Source organism: Vespa crabro, chromosome 12 (assembly GCF_910589235.1).
Source record: "Vespa crabro chromosome 12, iyVesCrab1.2, whole genome shotgun sequence".
Classification (NCBI taxonomy): domain Eukaryota; kingdom Metazoa; phylum Arthropoda; class Insecta; order Hymenoptera; family Vespidae; genus Vespa; species Vespa crabro.
Window position 1 is genome coordinate 5347961 of NC_060966.1, and position 17859 is coordinate 5365819.

The 17859-nt window shown below is 35.1% G+C and overlaps 1 protein-coding gene and 1 long non-coding RNA gene across 8 annotated transcripts in view; one reads left to right on the plus strand and one right to left on the minus strand.

The window, feature by feature from the left end:
* Positions 1-17859, minus strand: part of LOC124428505 (zinc finger CCCH domain-containing protein 13-like) — a 41878-nt gene that overhangs the window by 7068 nt on the left and 16951 nt on the right. The window contains exons 2-3 of one of the 2 annotated variants that reach the window (XM_046972631.1): positions 8540-8629; positions 2648-2698 (exon numbers count right to left, since the gene is read on the minus strand). In XM_046972631.1, coding sequence (XP_046828587.1) covers positions 2663-2698; positions 8540-8629 — 126 coding nt within the window. In that variant the 3' untranslated portion in view covers positions 2648-2662. Of the gene's footprint in view, positions 1-2647; positions 2699-8539; positions 8630-17859 lie in introns of those variants that run through there. The other variant, XM_046972630.1, reaches the window with a different exon arrangement.
* Positions 5964-15894, plus strand: LOC124428506. Of its 6 annotated transcripts, XR_006943196.1 has the most exons (5): positions 6006-6660; positions 7313-7438; positions 8125-8559; positions 12249-12391; positions 12500-15894. It is a non-coding gene; the product is annotated as an uncharacterized LOC124428506 (long non-coding RNA). The 6 variants fall into 6 exon arrangements; XR_006943198.1 differs by lacking the exon at positions 12249-12391 and having other exon boundaries at positions 5964-6093; XR_006943199.1 differs by lacking the exon at positions 12249-12391 and having other exon boundaries at positions 5991-6105.

Sequence of the window (17859 nt, forward strand, 5' to 3'; positions counted from 1 at the left end):
ATTAAATCATTTTCTATTTCGTCATTATTTCCAACTTATCAGACCTATTTCAACAATTTGTTAAATATTATTCGTTTTCTATTCAACTATCAGATATTATTTGATCAATTTAAAACGTAAAGTAAACTTTTACTTGTACCACCGATGAAAAATGTGTTATAAAAAACCTACCTGAATTTTAACACCCCATTGCATTCTATTCGTACGGTCAGATATATGTATATATATATATATATAAGTCATCAAGAGAGGATAACTAATTTCAATCTGCCCGACAATGGCCGAAATGAAAAATCGCGCATCATTTGCTGAACGCGACCAACTCCACCCATGGGTCTCTCTCTCTCTCTCTCTATCTTTTTCTCCCTCTCTCTCTCTCTCTCTTCTCTCTCTGTCTATCTCTATCTTTATCTCTTTCACTCTCTCGAAAAAGAAGTTTCGGATCGAGCCGCGAGCCATATGTTTCCGAGCGAATGCGCTGAGAAGTCATCGAAGAAACGTGCTCATTATGAAAGAGAGAGGAAGAGAGAGAGAGAGAGAGAAAGAAAGAGGGAAAGAGAGAGAGAGACCACCCAATGAGTACTCTCTTCGCGTGACTCGACGAAAACTCTGATCAAGATGGCTTCATTTACTTCTCTCTCTCTCTCTCTCTCTCTCTCTCTCTCTCTCTCTCTCTCTTTCTTCTTCTCTCATCACCTTTTCGCACTTCAAATCTAATCGAAAGTCTACGATGTATGGATGTATCAAGGATAAATTGCATTCGTGATATCTACGATATTACTTGAATGTATTTTATGATCGTGTTGTTACGAGATATTCTCCTGGCACGCGTTAAACGAAAAGGGCATTCTTTACGATTCAAACATATCGAATCTACATTTGATAGAAATAGTGAAAAAGAGAGAGAGAGAGAGAGAGGTGTTATACGTATTATACGAGTTTTCTTTCATGAGTTAGAACTAAGATTAATGGAAAATTTTATTGAAACGCTATTACCTTCGATCAAAAACCAATTCGACTATTTATCAAAGTATTTTAACTTTCTTCTTTTCTTCTAATTCCTTTCGATATATTTTCGAAATTATCCATTAGAAATTTAATCAATTTTTTCAAAGGCAAACATACGTATACCGAATATTGATTTAAGTGTTGTGTTTCGATCGAATTGATTTAATCATCTGTATGAAAGATCTTTCTTCTTTTTATAATAAACGAAACGAAATCAAATCAAATCAAATCAAATCAAATCAAATTAAATGTTTGTAATATCATCGATAGAAGAATTCTAATATCGATGAATAGAAAAATATATATATATATATTTCCTAATTATTAAAGAAAAAAAAAAATAATAAAGAAAGAAAGAAAGCAAAAAGAAAGAAAAGAAAAAAATCATATTCGATCGAATCAATACAACGAAATAATTTTCTCGCAAGCGTACATTAAATTCTACATCGATATGATAATTTCGGTTGGAATGAATAAAACAAAAAACAAAAAAAAAAAAAAAAAGAAAAAGAAAGAAGAAAAAAACCAAAAATAAGATTTATTCCGTCGGATAATTTTACCTTGAAACAAAATAATCCAAACGAATTTTACCAGGTAACAGATAGGTAAATAAAAATATATATATGTATATATACATATATATCTCGTAGGAACAGAGAAAAAGACAAAGAAATGATCGAAGAAGTAGTCTCGCTTTTTGAACGTCCATAGCGTCCAACTACCTGCAATGTGGTTGAAGAAAGATAGAAGATATTATGGCCGCTGTAAAGCACTAAAACAACCGTCTAGAGTCTAAGAGGAGCCCGCGGCCTTCTCTTCTCGACGGCGCCGCACCACACTACCAGTACCCACTCACTCTGGTAAGTGGACATTAGCGCCCGCATTGTGAATCGGACCGCGTCGTCTCCCCACCATTTTGAATACCCAAAAACGCACAAAGAAGAAAATATCGTACTTATTAAGTCTTGTTTATTTGTCTCTCTAAACAAAGATAAAGAGAGTTAGAGAAAGAGAAAAATAGACAGAGAGAGAGAGAGACCAATTTTTCTAAGTAGATACGAACGAATAGTTACTCTTCGAACAAGTAGTTACCCTTCGAACAAGTAATAACTCTTCGAATCCTTTGAAAACTATCCTTTATGTTTCATAGGTATTTTATTTTTCTTTTTTCTCTTTTTTTTTTTTTCTTTTTTTTTCTAGGATTGACCCAATCGACTGTATTAGACCTATTCCTCGGCATAACGATAGAGAAATTTTATTTTTAACTTTGTTTAATGAAAGGGAAAGAAATGGAGAAAAAAAGATGAATAGGAAGAAAAAGGCTTTAAAAATTTCTTCAATATCGACAACGGATAACGTTTTATGATACATATATATATATATATGTGTGTGTGTGTGTGTGTGTGTAGTCATTCGAAGACACGTCGATAGTTCGAAAAAATCTTGCAGGTTCACAGATTAAACAAGTTTGAAAGAACGATCGTGAAGAAAGTTCTTTCTGCTCTCTCTCTCTCTCTCTCCCTCTTTCTGTGTCTCTCTATAAAGAACATTCGCACCTAACACACGCTGTCATCCTTCGTCAAAATGCGTCGTAGTCGTCGTCGTAGTCGTCGTCGTTGTGTAGTCGTTCGCGTTCGATCGTATTCGTGTAGCTTTAGAAGTTACAGCACGGACGAGGGGTGATTCTTATCTGAAATCAAAGATGCAAAACGAGAGGGGAAGAGAGAGAGAGAGAGAGAAAGAGAGAGACGGTCAGAAAATCATTTTGAAGAGATGGTAAAAAAAAATCCTAAGAAACGATCGACGCAGGTAACATAACGTTATTTTAAGAGATTTTCAGATTTACCACAATACCGAAACGGTTCGTAGCTTTTCAAAAGCTATAGCGAGAAAAAAAAAGAGAGAGAGGGAGAGAGAGAGAGAGAGAGAGAGAGAGAGGGAGAGTTGACTTAACTTTCACGAAGGACTTAAAGAAAAATCGTTTTCTTCGATTTCCCCTGAACAATAGTCACATTTGCATCATTCCTTTTCTCTCTAAGGTCAAACCATCTAGCTCATCTTTTTCTATGAGAGGATAGTCAAGAGTTAGAGAACCCTATGCACATTCTTATTCCACAAAAGAATTTCACCTGACCATTCCTTCTTTCATCTTCTTCTTCTTCTTCTTCTTCTTCTTCTACTTTTTTTTCTTCTTCTTCTTCTTCTTCTTCCTCTTTTTCCTCTTTCTCTTCTTCTACTTTTTCTATTACTTCTGTGCTTTTTTCAAGAATTCATGAGAGATTCACGCGCCTCCTTCTTTTGGTTTTAACTTTTTCCCTTAGACCTTCTAAGGATCTTTTCGAGGAAAAAGAAGAAAAATCCCTTTCAACCCTCTCTATCCTATTGATTAACGAAGAAAGATTATTATCCATATAAAAGACGTATATAATTTCTTTGGGATTACTTCGTAAATGAAAAATTTATGAGTAATTTCTTTTGTTTGAATTTTTTGAAGGGGGGAAAAAAAGAAAATTTGTGTAATTAATTATCACGCAACGTGACAAAAGTTCTACGAAGATAAATTTGTTTTTTCTAAGAATTTTTTTTTTTTTTTTAATATAAATCGAATGAAATTTAGAAGGATATAAAAATTAGTGTAATATATTGACATTCTCTAAGTAATTTCGAAATAAAAGTTGTTCGAAATAAAAAAAAAAAAAGAAAAAAAAAACAATTTCACTTTCTATTCGCCTTGCTAAGTAAAACTTCTTCTTCTTCTTTTTTTTTTTTTTGTTTTTGTTTCAATAGAAATCGACGATAGAAATTTCAAAAACTTATCCATTTAAGCGAACGTATCCGAACATATAATTTTCGGTATAGATAATATCAAGAGAGAAGATATATATATATATATATATATATATATATATATATATATATATACATATAAATATATATATTCGAAATGAAAAAAGAAAAAAAAATTGTCTATAGGACGGATAAATTTTTGTATAAAATTATTTACCAATCACAAACGAAAAGGAATCTATCGATCAAGGAACTCGCATCAACATCTCGACCATATAATTTCGTATGAATAATAATATAAGAAGAGAGAAAGGTGTTCGAAAAATGTTCGATTTTCTATAGATACGTCTCTGGTCAAAGTACGAGCTTCTTATAGGCGAGTTTCACGAAAAACAGGTTCCAAAAGAATGTCGACCGAAAGTAAGTGACTATTAACGTTGGAACAGGCGTATATAAAAATTTATCATCCCTGGTTTAATGGTCGGCAATGGAAACGAAACTTCTTTTCTTCTTCTTCTTCTTCTTCCGTTCGTCCGTTCGTTCTTCCTTCCTTCCTTCCGTCCCATTGATAATAATAAAAAAAGAAAGAAAAAGAAAAAAAAAAGATAAAAGAAGACAAATAACAATAAAGAAAAACACAAAGAAGAAATGGCAATGAGAGGAAAGAAGAAGAAGAATAAATAAAAAAAAAAAAAAAAGGAATAAAGAAAAAAGAAGAGAAGAGGAAGAATAATAGAAAAAGAAAAAGAAAAGTAAAAATTCTACTTCATCCTGAGAGAAAGAATCCTGTAGGTTTAAGATTCTAACTAATCCTTGTCTTGCACGGCAAGGATACGTAGGTGGACATGCGTAAAGCGTAGAAAGTTATACCTGTCAAAAGGCACCGATCTGGTGCAACTGTATGGGGTTCCATTGGGCTATAGGGATTTTTGGCAAAAGTTAACTTTAACGCAGCATGCCTGCAATTAGCCAGTTCTGCTATCCGTATGTATATATATATATATATATATATATATATATATATATATATATATATATATAAATATATAGATAGATAGATATAGAAAGGAAGGAAATAAATCAAGCAATGGGCATCGAAAAAAAAGGGAGAGAGAGAAGAAAAAAAAAAAGAAAGAAAAAATGTTTATCTCTCGAACATTTTAACGAATTTTTTAATAAATTTCCTTTAACGATAATAAATGTTATAATTAAAACGTACCACACGATCTATAATCATCCTGTTTATATAACACTCTGACCTACATGCGAAAAATTTAGCGCATGAATTGACAGATCGCTTTTGTGTCGATTATGTACGCATCGGTTGAATTATATTATATCGAAGTTAAAAATATTTTTACATTCTCTCTCTCTCTCTCTCTCTCTCTCTCTCTCCATCTATCTATCTATCTCTTTTTATAAATATAAATATAAATATATATATATATATATATATATATATATATATATATATACGTATATAAAAATATGATTCAAGTAGACGTAACTCTTTTTTATCCCTCCTCATTTCTTTCTTAATTTTATTTTTATTCTTTCCTTTTCCTTCTTCTTCTGCTTCTTTTTTTTTTTTCTTTTTATTTTCTTTTAATAAAACAATATCATTCTTCGGCAGATATATGTTAGAGAAGAAAGTAGGAAACAGTTTCGAGGATTTATCGTCTCATAACTTCCCCTATGTTTGCTCGTTTTAAACGAGGACATGGTCTATAACGATGACTTGTCTTCTATCATAATTCTCTCTCTCTCGCTCTCTCTCGCTCTCTCTCTCTCTCTCTCTCTCTTTCTTTCTCTCTCTTTCACTCAACACACTCTCTAAGTAAAAAACGCAATCGATCGGCAGAACACTAGCCGGTTTAAAACGCTTCGCACCGAGAATTTATCGTCGATAAAGGGAACGAAGCAATTAGCGGCCGACGTGTGCCTAAGGATAGAGTAAAAAGTGAAGGGACAGAAGAGCTGTAAAGGAAGGACGAAGAGAACGACGACAACGACGACAACGACGACAACGACGACAACGACGGCGGCGACGACGACGACGAAGAAGAAAAAGAAGAAGAAGAAGAAGAAGAAGAAGAAGAAGAAGAAGATAGAAAAGAAAGAGAAAGAGGAAGAGGAAGAGGAGAAGGAGAAGATGCAGAAGAAGGAGGAGGAGAAGGAGAGGGAGAGGAGGAGGAGGAGGAAGAACTCACGTATGTGGAGCGCAGCATCCAAGCCAAGAGAAGAACACGCTCGATAAATCAAGACTCCTCCGGGCTCTCTACGCCAGTGGGGCAGCAGGTCAGTGCTGCTGTAAGGATCACTCTCTCTCTCTCTCTCTCTGTCTCTCTTTCTTTCTCACTGAGAGGACAAAGAGATCCTTTCGCTCCCCGTAATAGCGCCCTCCTCATACTACGAGAAAAAGAACGAAAGAGAGACAGAGTGAGAGAAAAAGATAGAGAGAGAGAGAGAGAGAGAGAAGCCCTTTCCCTTCCATTTCCTCGAGCATATCTACTTTTATTTTTCTAATTCTAATTCTAATACTAAGTATACTTTTCTATTAATATTTCTCTTTCCTCTTTCTCCTTCTATTATTATTTCTCTCCTCCTCTTACTTCTTCTTCTCCTTCCAACGGACTCTTCGTAGTTACTAACTCTCCGCCTCTCTCTCTCTCTTTTTTCTTTAACCAACCCCCTAGTTACCTATCCTCCTATCGTCTCTATGGTCGAAAAAGGGTAGGGAGGGGTATAGTAGTCTGGAGGGGAGCGCAGCCGTCATTGCAAAGATGCAACTGTGCCTGTAAACTCTCTGCCACTGTGCAACGCAAGCGCAACGACGGGATGCAGCTGTCGCGTGCTCGGTATATGGTACCTTATTTTTCCTATTTCTATATTTTCCCTCATCTCCTTTCCCTTCAACATCTCCTCCTTCTTCTTCTACTTCATCTTTTTCATTTTCCTCTTCATCTTTCTTTTTCCTCTTCTTTTTTTTTTCCTAAACTAATATCAAATTTTTATTTATCTGTTTCTTTCTTCTTTTTTTTATTCTCTCTCTCTCTCTCTCTCTCTCTCTCTCTCTCTCTTTCTGTGTGTGTGTATCTCTCTTTCTCTGTGTGAAAATATCTTTTTTTTTTCTTTTTTTTGATTTTTTTCGTCGAGTGATAATCGATGACAACGACAAGAGTCAGGAGTTCTACGAAGAAAAATTTCTTTTTGATAATTTTGTTTTGTGAAAATTTCAACTATTCGAGCGAGTAAATAAATTTGAAAAGAGAGAGAGAGAGAGAGGGAGAGAAAGAGAGAGGATGGAGGGGATAGGATAGGGGAGGGTTGAGAGTGGGAGTGGATTTTGTGTGTTACTCAAGGAAGAATTTCGTGTGCCTATAGGAGAATATAAATATACAAAAATTTCTCCTTTTTCTTTTTCTTTATCTCTTTTTCTTTATCTCTTTTTCTTTATCCCTTTTTCTCTTTCTCTTTTTCTTGCGTCTTTTTTCTTTAAATTTTTTCTTTGTTTCAGTTCGAGGAACTCTGCAGAAGAAGACCGATTATAAACTCTCGTGTTGCTTGATTTATCTTTTTTTTTTTTTCTTCTTTTTTTTTCTTCGCTTAACATCTTCGACAAATTTGCTTACCCATAGATTAGGTATATAAATTTTATGGATAGATATTTTTATCAAAAACAAATATATACATATATATATATATATATATATATATATATATATCTCGAGTGTACAAGAGAGAAAGAAAGAGAGAGAGAGAGAGAGGGGGATGCAAATGTCGAAAAATAAATCAATAAACGAATTCTAATCGGATATTTTCCTTTCTAAAAAAAAAGAAAAAAAAAATAATAATAATAATAATAAATCGAAAGAAAAAAATAAGAAAAATCGAAAGATTTAAGAGAAACTTTACGGGGCGTGTCCATTCGTAATAGAAGGTAGGAGAAATGGGAAGTTTATAAAGGATAAAAAATATAAAAAGGAAGAAAGAATGAAAGAAAGAAGGAAAGAAATTGGGAAAGAAAGATGGTGGAAATGAGAGCGCAGTGAAGAAGAGTGGAAGTGTCGGTGAAATTTACACTTGAAAGGTGCGAATTAACGCTTTCTTTTTCGGCCGTTTAGACGTACCGCCTCGTTAGCGCCATTGTCGTATTCGTCCACTTGTCTATTTTGTTTTTCTTCTCCTTTTTTTTTTTTTTTTTCATTCCAATGGAATCAAGGCGTGCATTATTATATAACAATTTCTCTTTCTCTCTCTCTCTCTCTCTCTCTTTCTCTCTCTCTTTTTTTTCTCTTTCATCTTCTTTTCTATCCTTTCTTTTTCTAGGTGCAGCCTAGAGTACGAGTGTATGGTCGTCATCGGACGATTGTAAGAGGAAGAAAAAAACAAATATAAATTATAAAGAAAAGAAAAAAAAGAGAAAAAAATAGAAGAAATAAAGAAAGGAAAAAAAAAGAAAGAAATTTAGAAAGATTAGAAAGCCAAGAAGAAGATTAAGTGAGATAGACGATAAGCAGATTCGTTTAAGAAACGATCGAACGATCAAATGAATGAATGAATGAATGAATGAATGAATGAATGAATGAAATGATTCACAAGTAATCACGGCCGCTGAAACTGTTACGAGCTTTTGCGAGTTGGAGAGAGAGAGAGAGAGAGAGAGGGAGAGAAAGAGAAAGCAAGAAGAAGAGAGAGAGAGAGATAGAGACAGAGAAACTTGTCTCTCTTCGAATGTACTTACGACGATCGCCGATCTCGAAGGTACGCACAGATTCACTAATTGCAGATCGTTTCGATCCTCCTGCACCGTAGTCCTCCCTTTCGATCTATCCTGAAAGTCCACGGAAATCTCTTTATTCGAGAATGAAGTTTAAGTCGGCGTCCCATAAAAATTCCTAATTTCAATGATCATTCGTGAAATCATTTCGAACGAAATCATCGGATAGATATCGTTTCGATTTAAATACGTAAGGGCACGTTGATTAATCCTTGAAAAAAGAAAAGAAAAGAAAAGAAGAAGAAGAGGAAAAAGAAAAGAGAACGATCGGAATAAAGGATAAGGATAAGATAAGAAATGAAATTAAAATAATACAAAATAGAAAAGAAAAAATAGAAAAGAAAAGAAAAGAAAAGCATGGCGGCTCTTGATAGAGGACATACTTGTAGAGGAGACCATCGAGGTACTAATGATCCAACCTAACCGTGAGTTACATCAACGGTGGCCAGTGTCTTGTAAGTTGCTAAGTGAAAATACGCGTAGATCCTTCGGAGATACAAGAGATCCTCTTTCTCTTCTCTCCGTCTTCCTCTATTTCCATGTAAGAGAAAGAAAGAGACAAAAGGAAGAAGAAGAAGAAGAAGTAGAAGAAGAAGAAGAAGAAGAAGAAGAAGCAGTAAACGGCGTAGGCATAATCCTCGCGAGTCCTATGCCCTTCCTCCTTTTTCCCTTCGGTCCTACCTCTACGTACACATAAACAAGAAATACCTACACGTATATCATGTACAACGACTTCAAACTCGCTTTTTAAATGTATATGTGTACGTGTATGTACGTCTCTGTTCGTGTATATATGTGTATGTGCGTGTGTCTGTGTGTGTTTTTGTTGCTCTGTGTGTGTGTGTGTGTGTGCGTGGCATGGCGTGGCTAATCCTAATACCAGGACCCTGAAACGCCGCACGGCCCATTGGACAAAGGACCCATGACGACGCCTAACCCTGGATACACCACCGGTCGCCATTTATTTATTTCACCCGCCAGCACCTCACTCTTTTTTTAAGATATTACACTTACACATCTCCCGTTTTATTTATTTACGATCGCCGCCACGACATTGGCGTAACCTTTTCATTTTTTTTATTTTTTCTTCTTCTTCTCTTTCCTTTCCTTTCTTTCTCTCTTCCGTGCGTTCTCGTTCGTTCGTTCGTTCGCTATCTAAAGCTCCTTTCTTCTTTTTCTTTTCTTTTTCTCTCTTTTCTTTCTTTTTTTTTTTTTTTTTTAAATTTGAGACAAAGGAGTCAATTTCTTTATTTTTCTTTTTTCTTTTCTCTCCCTCTTTTACCTTTGCCTCTCTTTTTTTCTTTATCCTTTTTAAAAACTTTATTTGAATATTACTTTAACAGTAAATTCAAAATCCCCCGAAATGATTGATAATTACGAAAACATTAATATTAATATTAACATTTCAATGAACATTATTCCTTCGCGATAATTAATAATCATGAAAATCGTGTTAATATTAATTTTATAACGTGTATTGTAATGAGTAGAATGGGAAAGAGAGATATAGGGATAATATAATGGATAGGATCTTTTCGAACGATTGATGATAATGATAAACGTTAATATTAATTTAAATAATGAATATAAATCATCATTTTAATATATTATATAGACTTTGATGAGGGGTTGGAGAGGGGTTGAAGAGAAAAAAAAGGAGTGAAAAAAGAATTGTGCCTAAATATCGTTTAGATAATGGCAATTAGAGTGATCGTTAGGAACAGTCATCTTTTGTTAAATGAAAAATAATGTTCTCATTTAGAACCCTAAGTGCATTGAATATTTTCTAAGGATACGATTTTGTAGTCTCTCACGTCTAACTCTCTCTCTCTCTCTCTCTCTCTCTCTCTCTCTCTCTCTTTCTCTCTTTTACATCCCCCTTTTTCGTGCTTTTATTTTCTCGCAGTCTTAAGAATTTTGCAAGTCAGCGGTCTGAATCGGTATCCCGGAGGTCCTGTTCGCTCTTTGAAAAGATGTGCTTCGTTTATTTCTTCCTTTCATTCTTCTCTCTCTTTCTCTTTCACACTTGCTCGCTCATTCCACTTATGGTTCTTGTGCGGGTGCTGATCGTGACGATGGTTAAACAGTCATACCAACAACAACTTAGTAGTAGAATTCGATAGTGATAGATATTTCTACGTGAGTCTTGAAAAATTTATCTATATATCTATCTCTGTGTATCTCTATCTCTCTCTCTCTCTCTCTCTCTCTCTTTTTAACTTAAGGACTTTCCCCCATAGCCAAGAGTTTCCCATGCGTTACGAGTTTCCAGCACCGACACATTCGATATACAGACGCTATAAATGAGTGAGAAGGGAGAAAAAAAATGAGAACGAGTGTGTGTTAGAGTGTGCGTATGTGTGTGTGTGTGTGTGTGTGTAGAGAAAGAGAGAGAGAGAGAGAGAGAAAAGATTAAAGAAAAAGGGAGAAGGCAAACCAGAGAGGAAGCAAGTGAGAATATATACCTGCTGGTGGATATTAAAGCGAACATCATACCCTCGTCACTTTTACTGGCCCTCTGTTCGTCCTCCTCCCTTCCTCCCTCACACTCTGTCTCTCTCTCTCTCTCTCTCTGTCTCTCTCTTTTTCCCCTCTCGTCGGCATCCTACAAGTTAAACACACGAAAGGAGGATGCTGCACGCAGCACAACTGCAAAGTCAAATCCACAACGATGCCCTTCCCGAAACATATAACCGGCAAGGATCCCTTATGTGTATATATATATATGTGTGTGTGTTTTCTTTTTTTTCTTTTTCTATTATTATTTTTTTTCCCATTTTTTGTCTCTATTTATTTCGTTTCGTTTTTCTACATTTTTTTTGTAAATATTCTTTTTTTCTTTTTAACGATACATAACATTAATGTGTGCGTGCATGCGCGTACGTAAAACGAGAGAGAGAGAGAGAGAGAGAGAGAGCAAGAGCATATTTTTAATTCTTAAATACTATCATTAATTTCTTATCAATTCGAATGTTATCAGAAATTATTGTAATGATTAAATTTCATCGCTTTCGTTCTTACATCGAACGAGTATAAGTAACGTTTTTAATTAAATTAAAAAAAAAAAAAAGAAAAGAAAAAAAAAGAAGAAAAGAGAGAAAAAGAAAAGAAAAGATAAAGGAGATTAACAAATCGATAAAATTACACCGATACGTTAGATTATCATTAATTAATATAGGACAATGTTCAACATACGGATAATAATTTTTAAGGGAGAGAAAAGGGGAATGGGAGAAAAAAAATTTTCGATCGTTCCTATTTTATTATTATTTCGCGGGGGAGTTAATATTGAAAGGATATAAAATATAAATTCGATTGGGCACGTGTTCTTTTAAACTCGACGATTCGTTCAATTTATTCTGACGCGAAAATCACACGTTACCCTTGGCAAATTCGCTATAGGTACTACCTACGTTATACCTTAAGGGCAAAGAAACGAATGCGAGCTTGTTATCGAAAAGATCGCGTCTTTTCTCGCAAGACACGAAAGCCTTCCTCTTCTTATGGTGGCGGTACCCTTAAAAAAATTGTCACTGACAAAGACGCATTCATATACGCATACAAGTACGCATATATAAACACACACACACACATACACACATATATATATATATATATAGGGTGTCCCTTCGCTACTTTATACCAGCTGACACGCACGTTCGTCTCATTACAGTGGAGATTGCACCGGTGCAACGAGTTCTACGTGCCGTGCATAATTTTGGATATAAGTGAGACAGAGAGAGAGAGAGAGAGAGAGAGAGAGAGAGAGATAAGGATAAAATAAATGAGAGAAGAAGGGGAAAATAATAAAAAAAAGTCGCGATGAGTATACATATATATATATATATATATATATATATATATATATGTATATGTTTGTGTGTATGTGTATATCTCTATCATTCTCTCTTTCTTTCTCTCTAGGTACCCTTCCCATCTATCGTGCTTGGAAATCAGTAAAGAAAAGGAAGGAAGTAACAAAAGAGAATTTTGAAAGAGGAGCCGCCACGGGCCAATTCGAGTGGGAGAAATTCTCGCAACATGTGGTTAACGCGAAGTAACGACTCTGCGTTGTAACGTTACTGCTTAGACAGACATATTGTGGCTTTAGTGCTCGCAAGTATATATGTATATATATATATATATATATATATATATATGTACATACATTTATTATATAGAAAAAAAAGTCTTGAAAATTCAACACGAAGGTTCCAACTCTACTTGACACAACTCTCTTTCAGTTCTCTCTCCCTCTCTCTCTCTCTTAGCTCTCTTTTTCTTATTACAAAAAATATTAATTACACGTAGAATTCACGAAGAATTATTTCCAAGATCATATTCGCGTGATCGCGAATATTACGTTTCATAGTGAACGTTTAAATAATATTTTCTAAGAAAGAATTTTCATTATCTAAAGTTTATATATTATGTTTATCTTATCGTTTCGTTTTGTTTTGTATTGTTTTCGAGAAGAATATGTTTAAAAAAGAAGTTTAGAAGCTTATCGTAGAGAAAATCGATGCGGATGGTTCGATGTCCGTATTTAAAGCTTTTTTGAATACACCCACACGCCCAGTTCGATTCGTAGCACAAGCTCCAGTCCGCAGAAACGACGTAAATTTCACGCGTATTTACGTTTATACGATCTTGTGTTCGCAAAAAAAAAGAGAGAAAGAGAGAGAGAGAAAGAGAAAGGGTGGCTCTAAAAATCTCTCGACCGAGAAAAAAAGAACTTGAAGCTTGGCGTTAAAAAATAAACGAAAACAGGAAAAAAGGAACAACAATAACAAGGACATAAAATATTCTCTTGTTATGCGAACTTTTTATGAGACTGAAAATGATCGAAATTTACAAAGAAATTTGTTCTCTCGTCGGAATTGTTCGGATTATTTATTATTATTAACCAAAAAGTAATTTTTATTTATTTTATTTTATTTATTTATTTTTTTTCTTTTTTTTTCAAACGAACGAACGAACGAACGAAACTTCGTAAATATCGAAAAGAAAGAGAGGGAAAGAGAGAGAGAGAGAGAGAGAGAGAGAGAGAGGGAGGGAGGGAGAGAGAGAGGACGGAGGGAAGGGAGAGATCGTATCGCGCTACATTTTGCGACTGCATCCACGTGCGATCGTTTTACTCACGATAAATGTACGTATCGCAAAGAGAAGAGAAAGAACTCTCGCGACGAGAGTAGTCACGCAACGAGTTTGCTATCCGATGTATCTACCTACGTGACGTGCCACCCCTGTCGGCAGATTATCGCGAAAGATGTCTAAGGCGATCTCCTCTCCTTCTTTTCTAAACGACCGAACGGAAGGAAATTTTTGGAAAGGCACGTATATCCATTATTATCAAATTTTACATTTACGTGACGGCGCAAAGATCCAAAATTTTCGAATCAATTATAATCGTTCTTGTCGTTTTAACCATCAATGATTTACGTAACGTCATTAAATTCATTATTAATTGACAATACTTAAATATACGCTTAAGATTATATAAAATTTATTTTATAGAAATGAAAAACATGGTCCTTTCTGTCCACTTCGAATTTATTCTTCTGAAAAATCACTGACACGTACTACTAATATTGTAAAACATTCCCAAAAATACTAATCCAGACTTTCTATAATACGTTCATTTTGGTATTTATCGATTTAACAGTAGTCTTGTTAGCGTAATATATGGATAACAAAAACTTAACGGTTTTTTCAGTCACTGGAAATAATATCAGTATCAAAATCAAACCGGTTTTAAATCCCTAGATGGGGGTGTTTATTACCGAGTATAAAGGTGTGTCTATATGTTTGAATTGGAGGGGAGTTTTACCGAAAAGGGGGTTATAACTAAAGAGGGGATGCCTATCCGTAACTTCAACAGAAAGTTGCCACTCCCCTATCAAAGTAAGCCACGCCCCATCAAAGTGAACCACGCCCCATCAAAGTGAACCACGCCCTATAAAAGTGAACCACGCCTCACCGAAGATAGTCATGCCCTACCGTTAAGTTACCCAAGACCCCACCAAAGTTAGAACCGCCCTCTGGTAAGTTAGCCTGCTCCTTCACCAATTGGTCCTGCCCCCACTCTATTTAAACCCGCCCCCTCCAAAATTAGTCATGCCCAACCCCAACGCCCTGAAGACAATTAACCACGCCTTTTCTCTAGTTAAATACGTCCCCATTCTTGTTATCCACGCCTCCTTCTAAGTTAGTCACGACCCCGTCGAAATTAATAAGACTCTCTCCGTTATTAGCCACGCCCCTGTTAAAGTTAGTCACTCCCTCATCGCCGCAGAACTTCCCCCGGCGCCAATGACAACGCCCTTACCTTAGTAAAACACTCCCTTTCCATAAACTTAAAGCCGATATGATTTTTATTTTGTTATTGTACCAATGAAGCTATATCAAAAATGATAAGTGAACGAAATGAATAAATACCGATATTTTTTTCTTTTCCTAATACAATATGTTAAGACTAAGAAGTATTTTTCTCTACAATGAAGTAAATTTATAATATAAGTCATATTTTATTTTAAAAAGTAATAAAAGTAGAAGAATTAAGAAAAATTGAATAAAAAAAGAATCGATTAAATGTTTGCGAGAAGATCAAGGAAAACGATCGAGAAAGAATCTTTCGATCTTACTAAGGCTCTGTCGGGTCGTGCGAGGCAGTTAGTCGCATTAGCGCCGCAATGAAAGCGTAGCTCGCACCCGAGGTCTGCAATCGTTTTCGATCGGTGCACGCTCGAATGCACTCGCGTTCGCGAGCCAGGCCGATCTTAATTACAATCGCAAATGAGACGGCGAGCGGATAATTGCGGACTATGTTGCAAGTATCCACAAAGTTGTTCGACCGTTTATCCTGAGCAAAGCTACTCTGCATTGCCACGAATCGATCTCTAATATATGGATTTAGACTTACTAAATCTAATCGATTTTTTTCCTTTTTTTTTAATATTGACATAAAAGTAATGTTAAGGTATAATTATGAACACATAGTAATTTATACATTAAAATTATTAATATCAATGAAAGAAAATGTTGAAAGAATTCATGTAAATAAACTGTTAAATGTTGCTTAGAAACAACTACTGAATATTAGAAAAATATTGTATACTTGTTATAAAATGTCCGATACATATTCATTAAAAGTAACACACTGATGTAACAAAATTCAGAATCAGGAAATACATTAAACGTTGCTGAGCAACACGATACGTAAATCGTTGATAAGAATAGCTGGTGTACATGTAGATTAAAAAAAAAAAAAAAAAAAAAAAGAAAAAAAAAAGAAAAAAAAACAGAAAAAAAAGAATAAAGGAAAAAAGAAAAAAAAATACAGAAAGATTACGTGCATAAAAGGAGAGAGTGCTCGTTTATCTTATCTGACTGTTACAAAATTATTTATATCGAAGAGAGGAGAGCTGCTATCGAAGGATACCGGGAAAATAGCTAGACGCTAAATTGTTATTTAATTTTCCTTTTTTTCTGGTTTTTTTTCTTTTTTTCTTCTTCTTACAGATCAAAATATTGAAACACCTACGCTACAATTTCTTAATCGATCCAAATGTTTTCTAAGAAATAGATATTAGAGATTAAATTAAAATTGGTTAAGAAATTCAACGCATATGTCTATCGAGAGAAACGTAGAGAAAGAGAAAAAGAGAGAGAGAGAGAGAGAGAGAGAGAGAGATCCACACGATTTCCGGGAATAATAATAGAAGTCGAAGGACCATTTTGTTCTTTCTTTCTTTTTCAACCAGTTTTAGAATTGGGGGAGAGAGGATATAGGTTCAAAAGGAAGACAGAAAAAGAGGAAGGGGTGATGGAGGAGAGGGTAGGGACGAAGGGCGAAGAGTAATGAGTATAATCAAAACGGTTTGGTAGAAAAGTAGCCGCGAGCCATATATCGTTTCTCTATGTATATACATGCATATGTGTACACTTATATATACATATGTGTACGCGTGTGTATGTGTATGCGTGTGGTTTAGTTACGAATCCGCACTTTTGGATTTGAATTTCGAGTAGACTTTACTTCTTGATAATGTTCGCCGGTCACGCAGGCGCCATCTGATGGACGAACAAATTGCTGGTCTTCGAATCTATTCTATCCGCCCTCTTCTATGCTTCTTTCTAGTTCGACACTATATTGTTCCTCACTGCTAGTTCTGGCCACCCTCTTTTTCCTACCTACCTACCTACCTACTTACTTACCTACCTACTGACTTACCTACTCACCACCACCCTTCTACCCTCTGATTTCTGCTACCTTCTCATAAGAAGAACGTCTATAGCTACCGGGCACAAAATTTACCAAACGAGAAATCCTCTCTATTCGCAGATGTTCGAATTGATGGAGAACATTGTTTTTCTTTTTCTATCTGCGCGTATGTTTTCTCTCTCTTTCTCTCTCTCTCTCTCTCTTTCTTTCTTTCTTTTTTCTCTCTTCTTTTCGTCTATTCTCTCTTTATCCTCAAAATTATTTTCCTAGACTTTTGTGACTATTATACTTTTTTTCTTTCGAAGAATTTCAAAGAATAAGAAGAAGAAGAAGGAGAAGAGGAGGAGGAGGAGGAAGGTAAATACATAAAGAAAAAGGAATATCGACTTAATGAGATTTTCCCCCACCTTCCTTCATCACCCATTGGCACATGGGAGAATAGTAACGATAAAAATTATACAAATGGAAAAGAGAATTGATCCAGGTAGATCGCGATCATCATCATCATCATCATCATCAAAGAAGAAAAATCATGTATCAGGCTGCTGACTTCAGGTATAAATGGTGCCGGTCAGGGGATAGGACGTTGAGAAAGAAACAAAGAGTACCGGATGGTATGCGAGAGAAAGAAGAGGACCGCAAAGAAGATTCGGGGAGAGAAGATGAAATTACCTTTTTCGAGTCTCCCACACATACACACGTGATATCCCACCCACACACTTGGATCGTTCAACGAGTAATATATATTATATACATATATATATATATATATATATATATATATATATATATATATACATACATACACACATGTGTATATGTGTATACGTGTATTTCTCTCTGCCTTTGGGATATTGAGACTCGTAGATTTATGTAGGTACGAGAAGATATTATGGTGGGTAAACTATGAAAGTAGTTGCCTAACTTAGAACTCTAACTCTCTTGGTTATAAACTACCTTTTTAGGTAGCCAAACTGTCTTTGTTCGAGTCGGTTTCCTTTCTTTTCTTTTCTCCTTTTTTCCTTTTGAACCTCTCATTTCTTTAAATTCAAAATTCTAA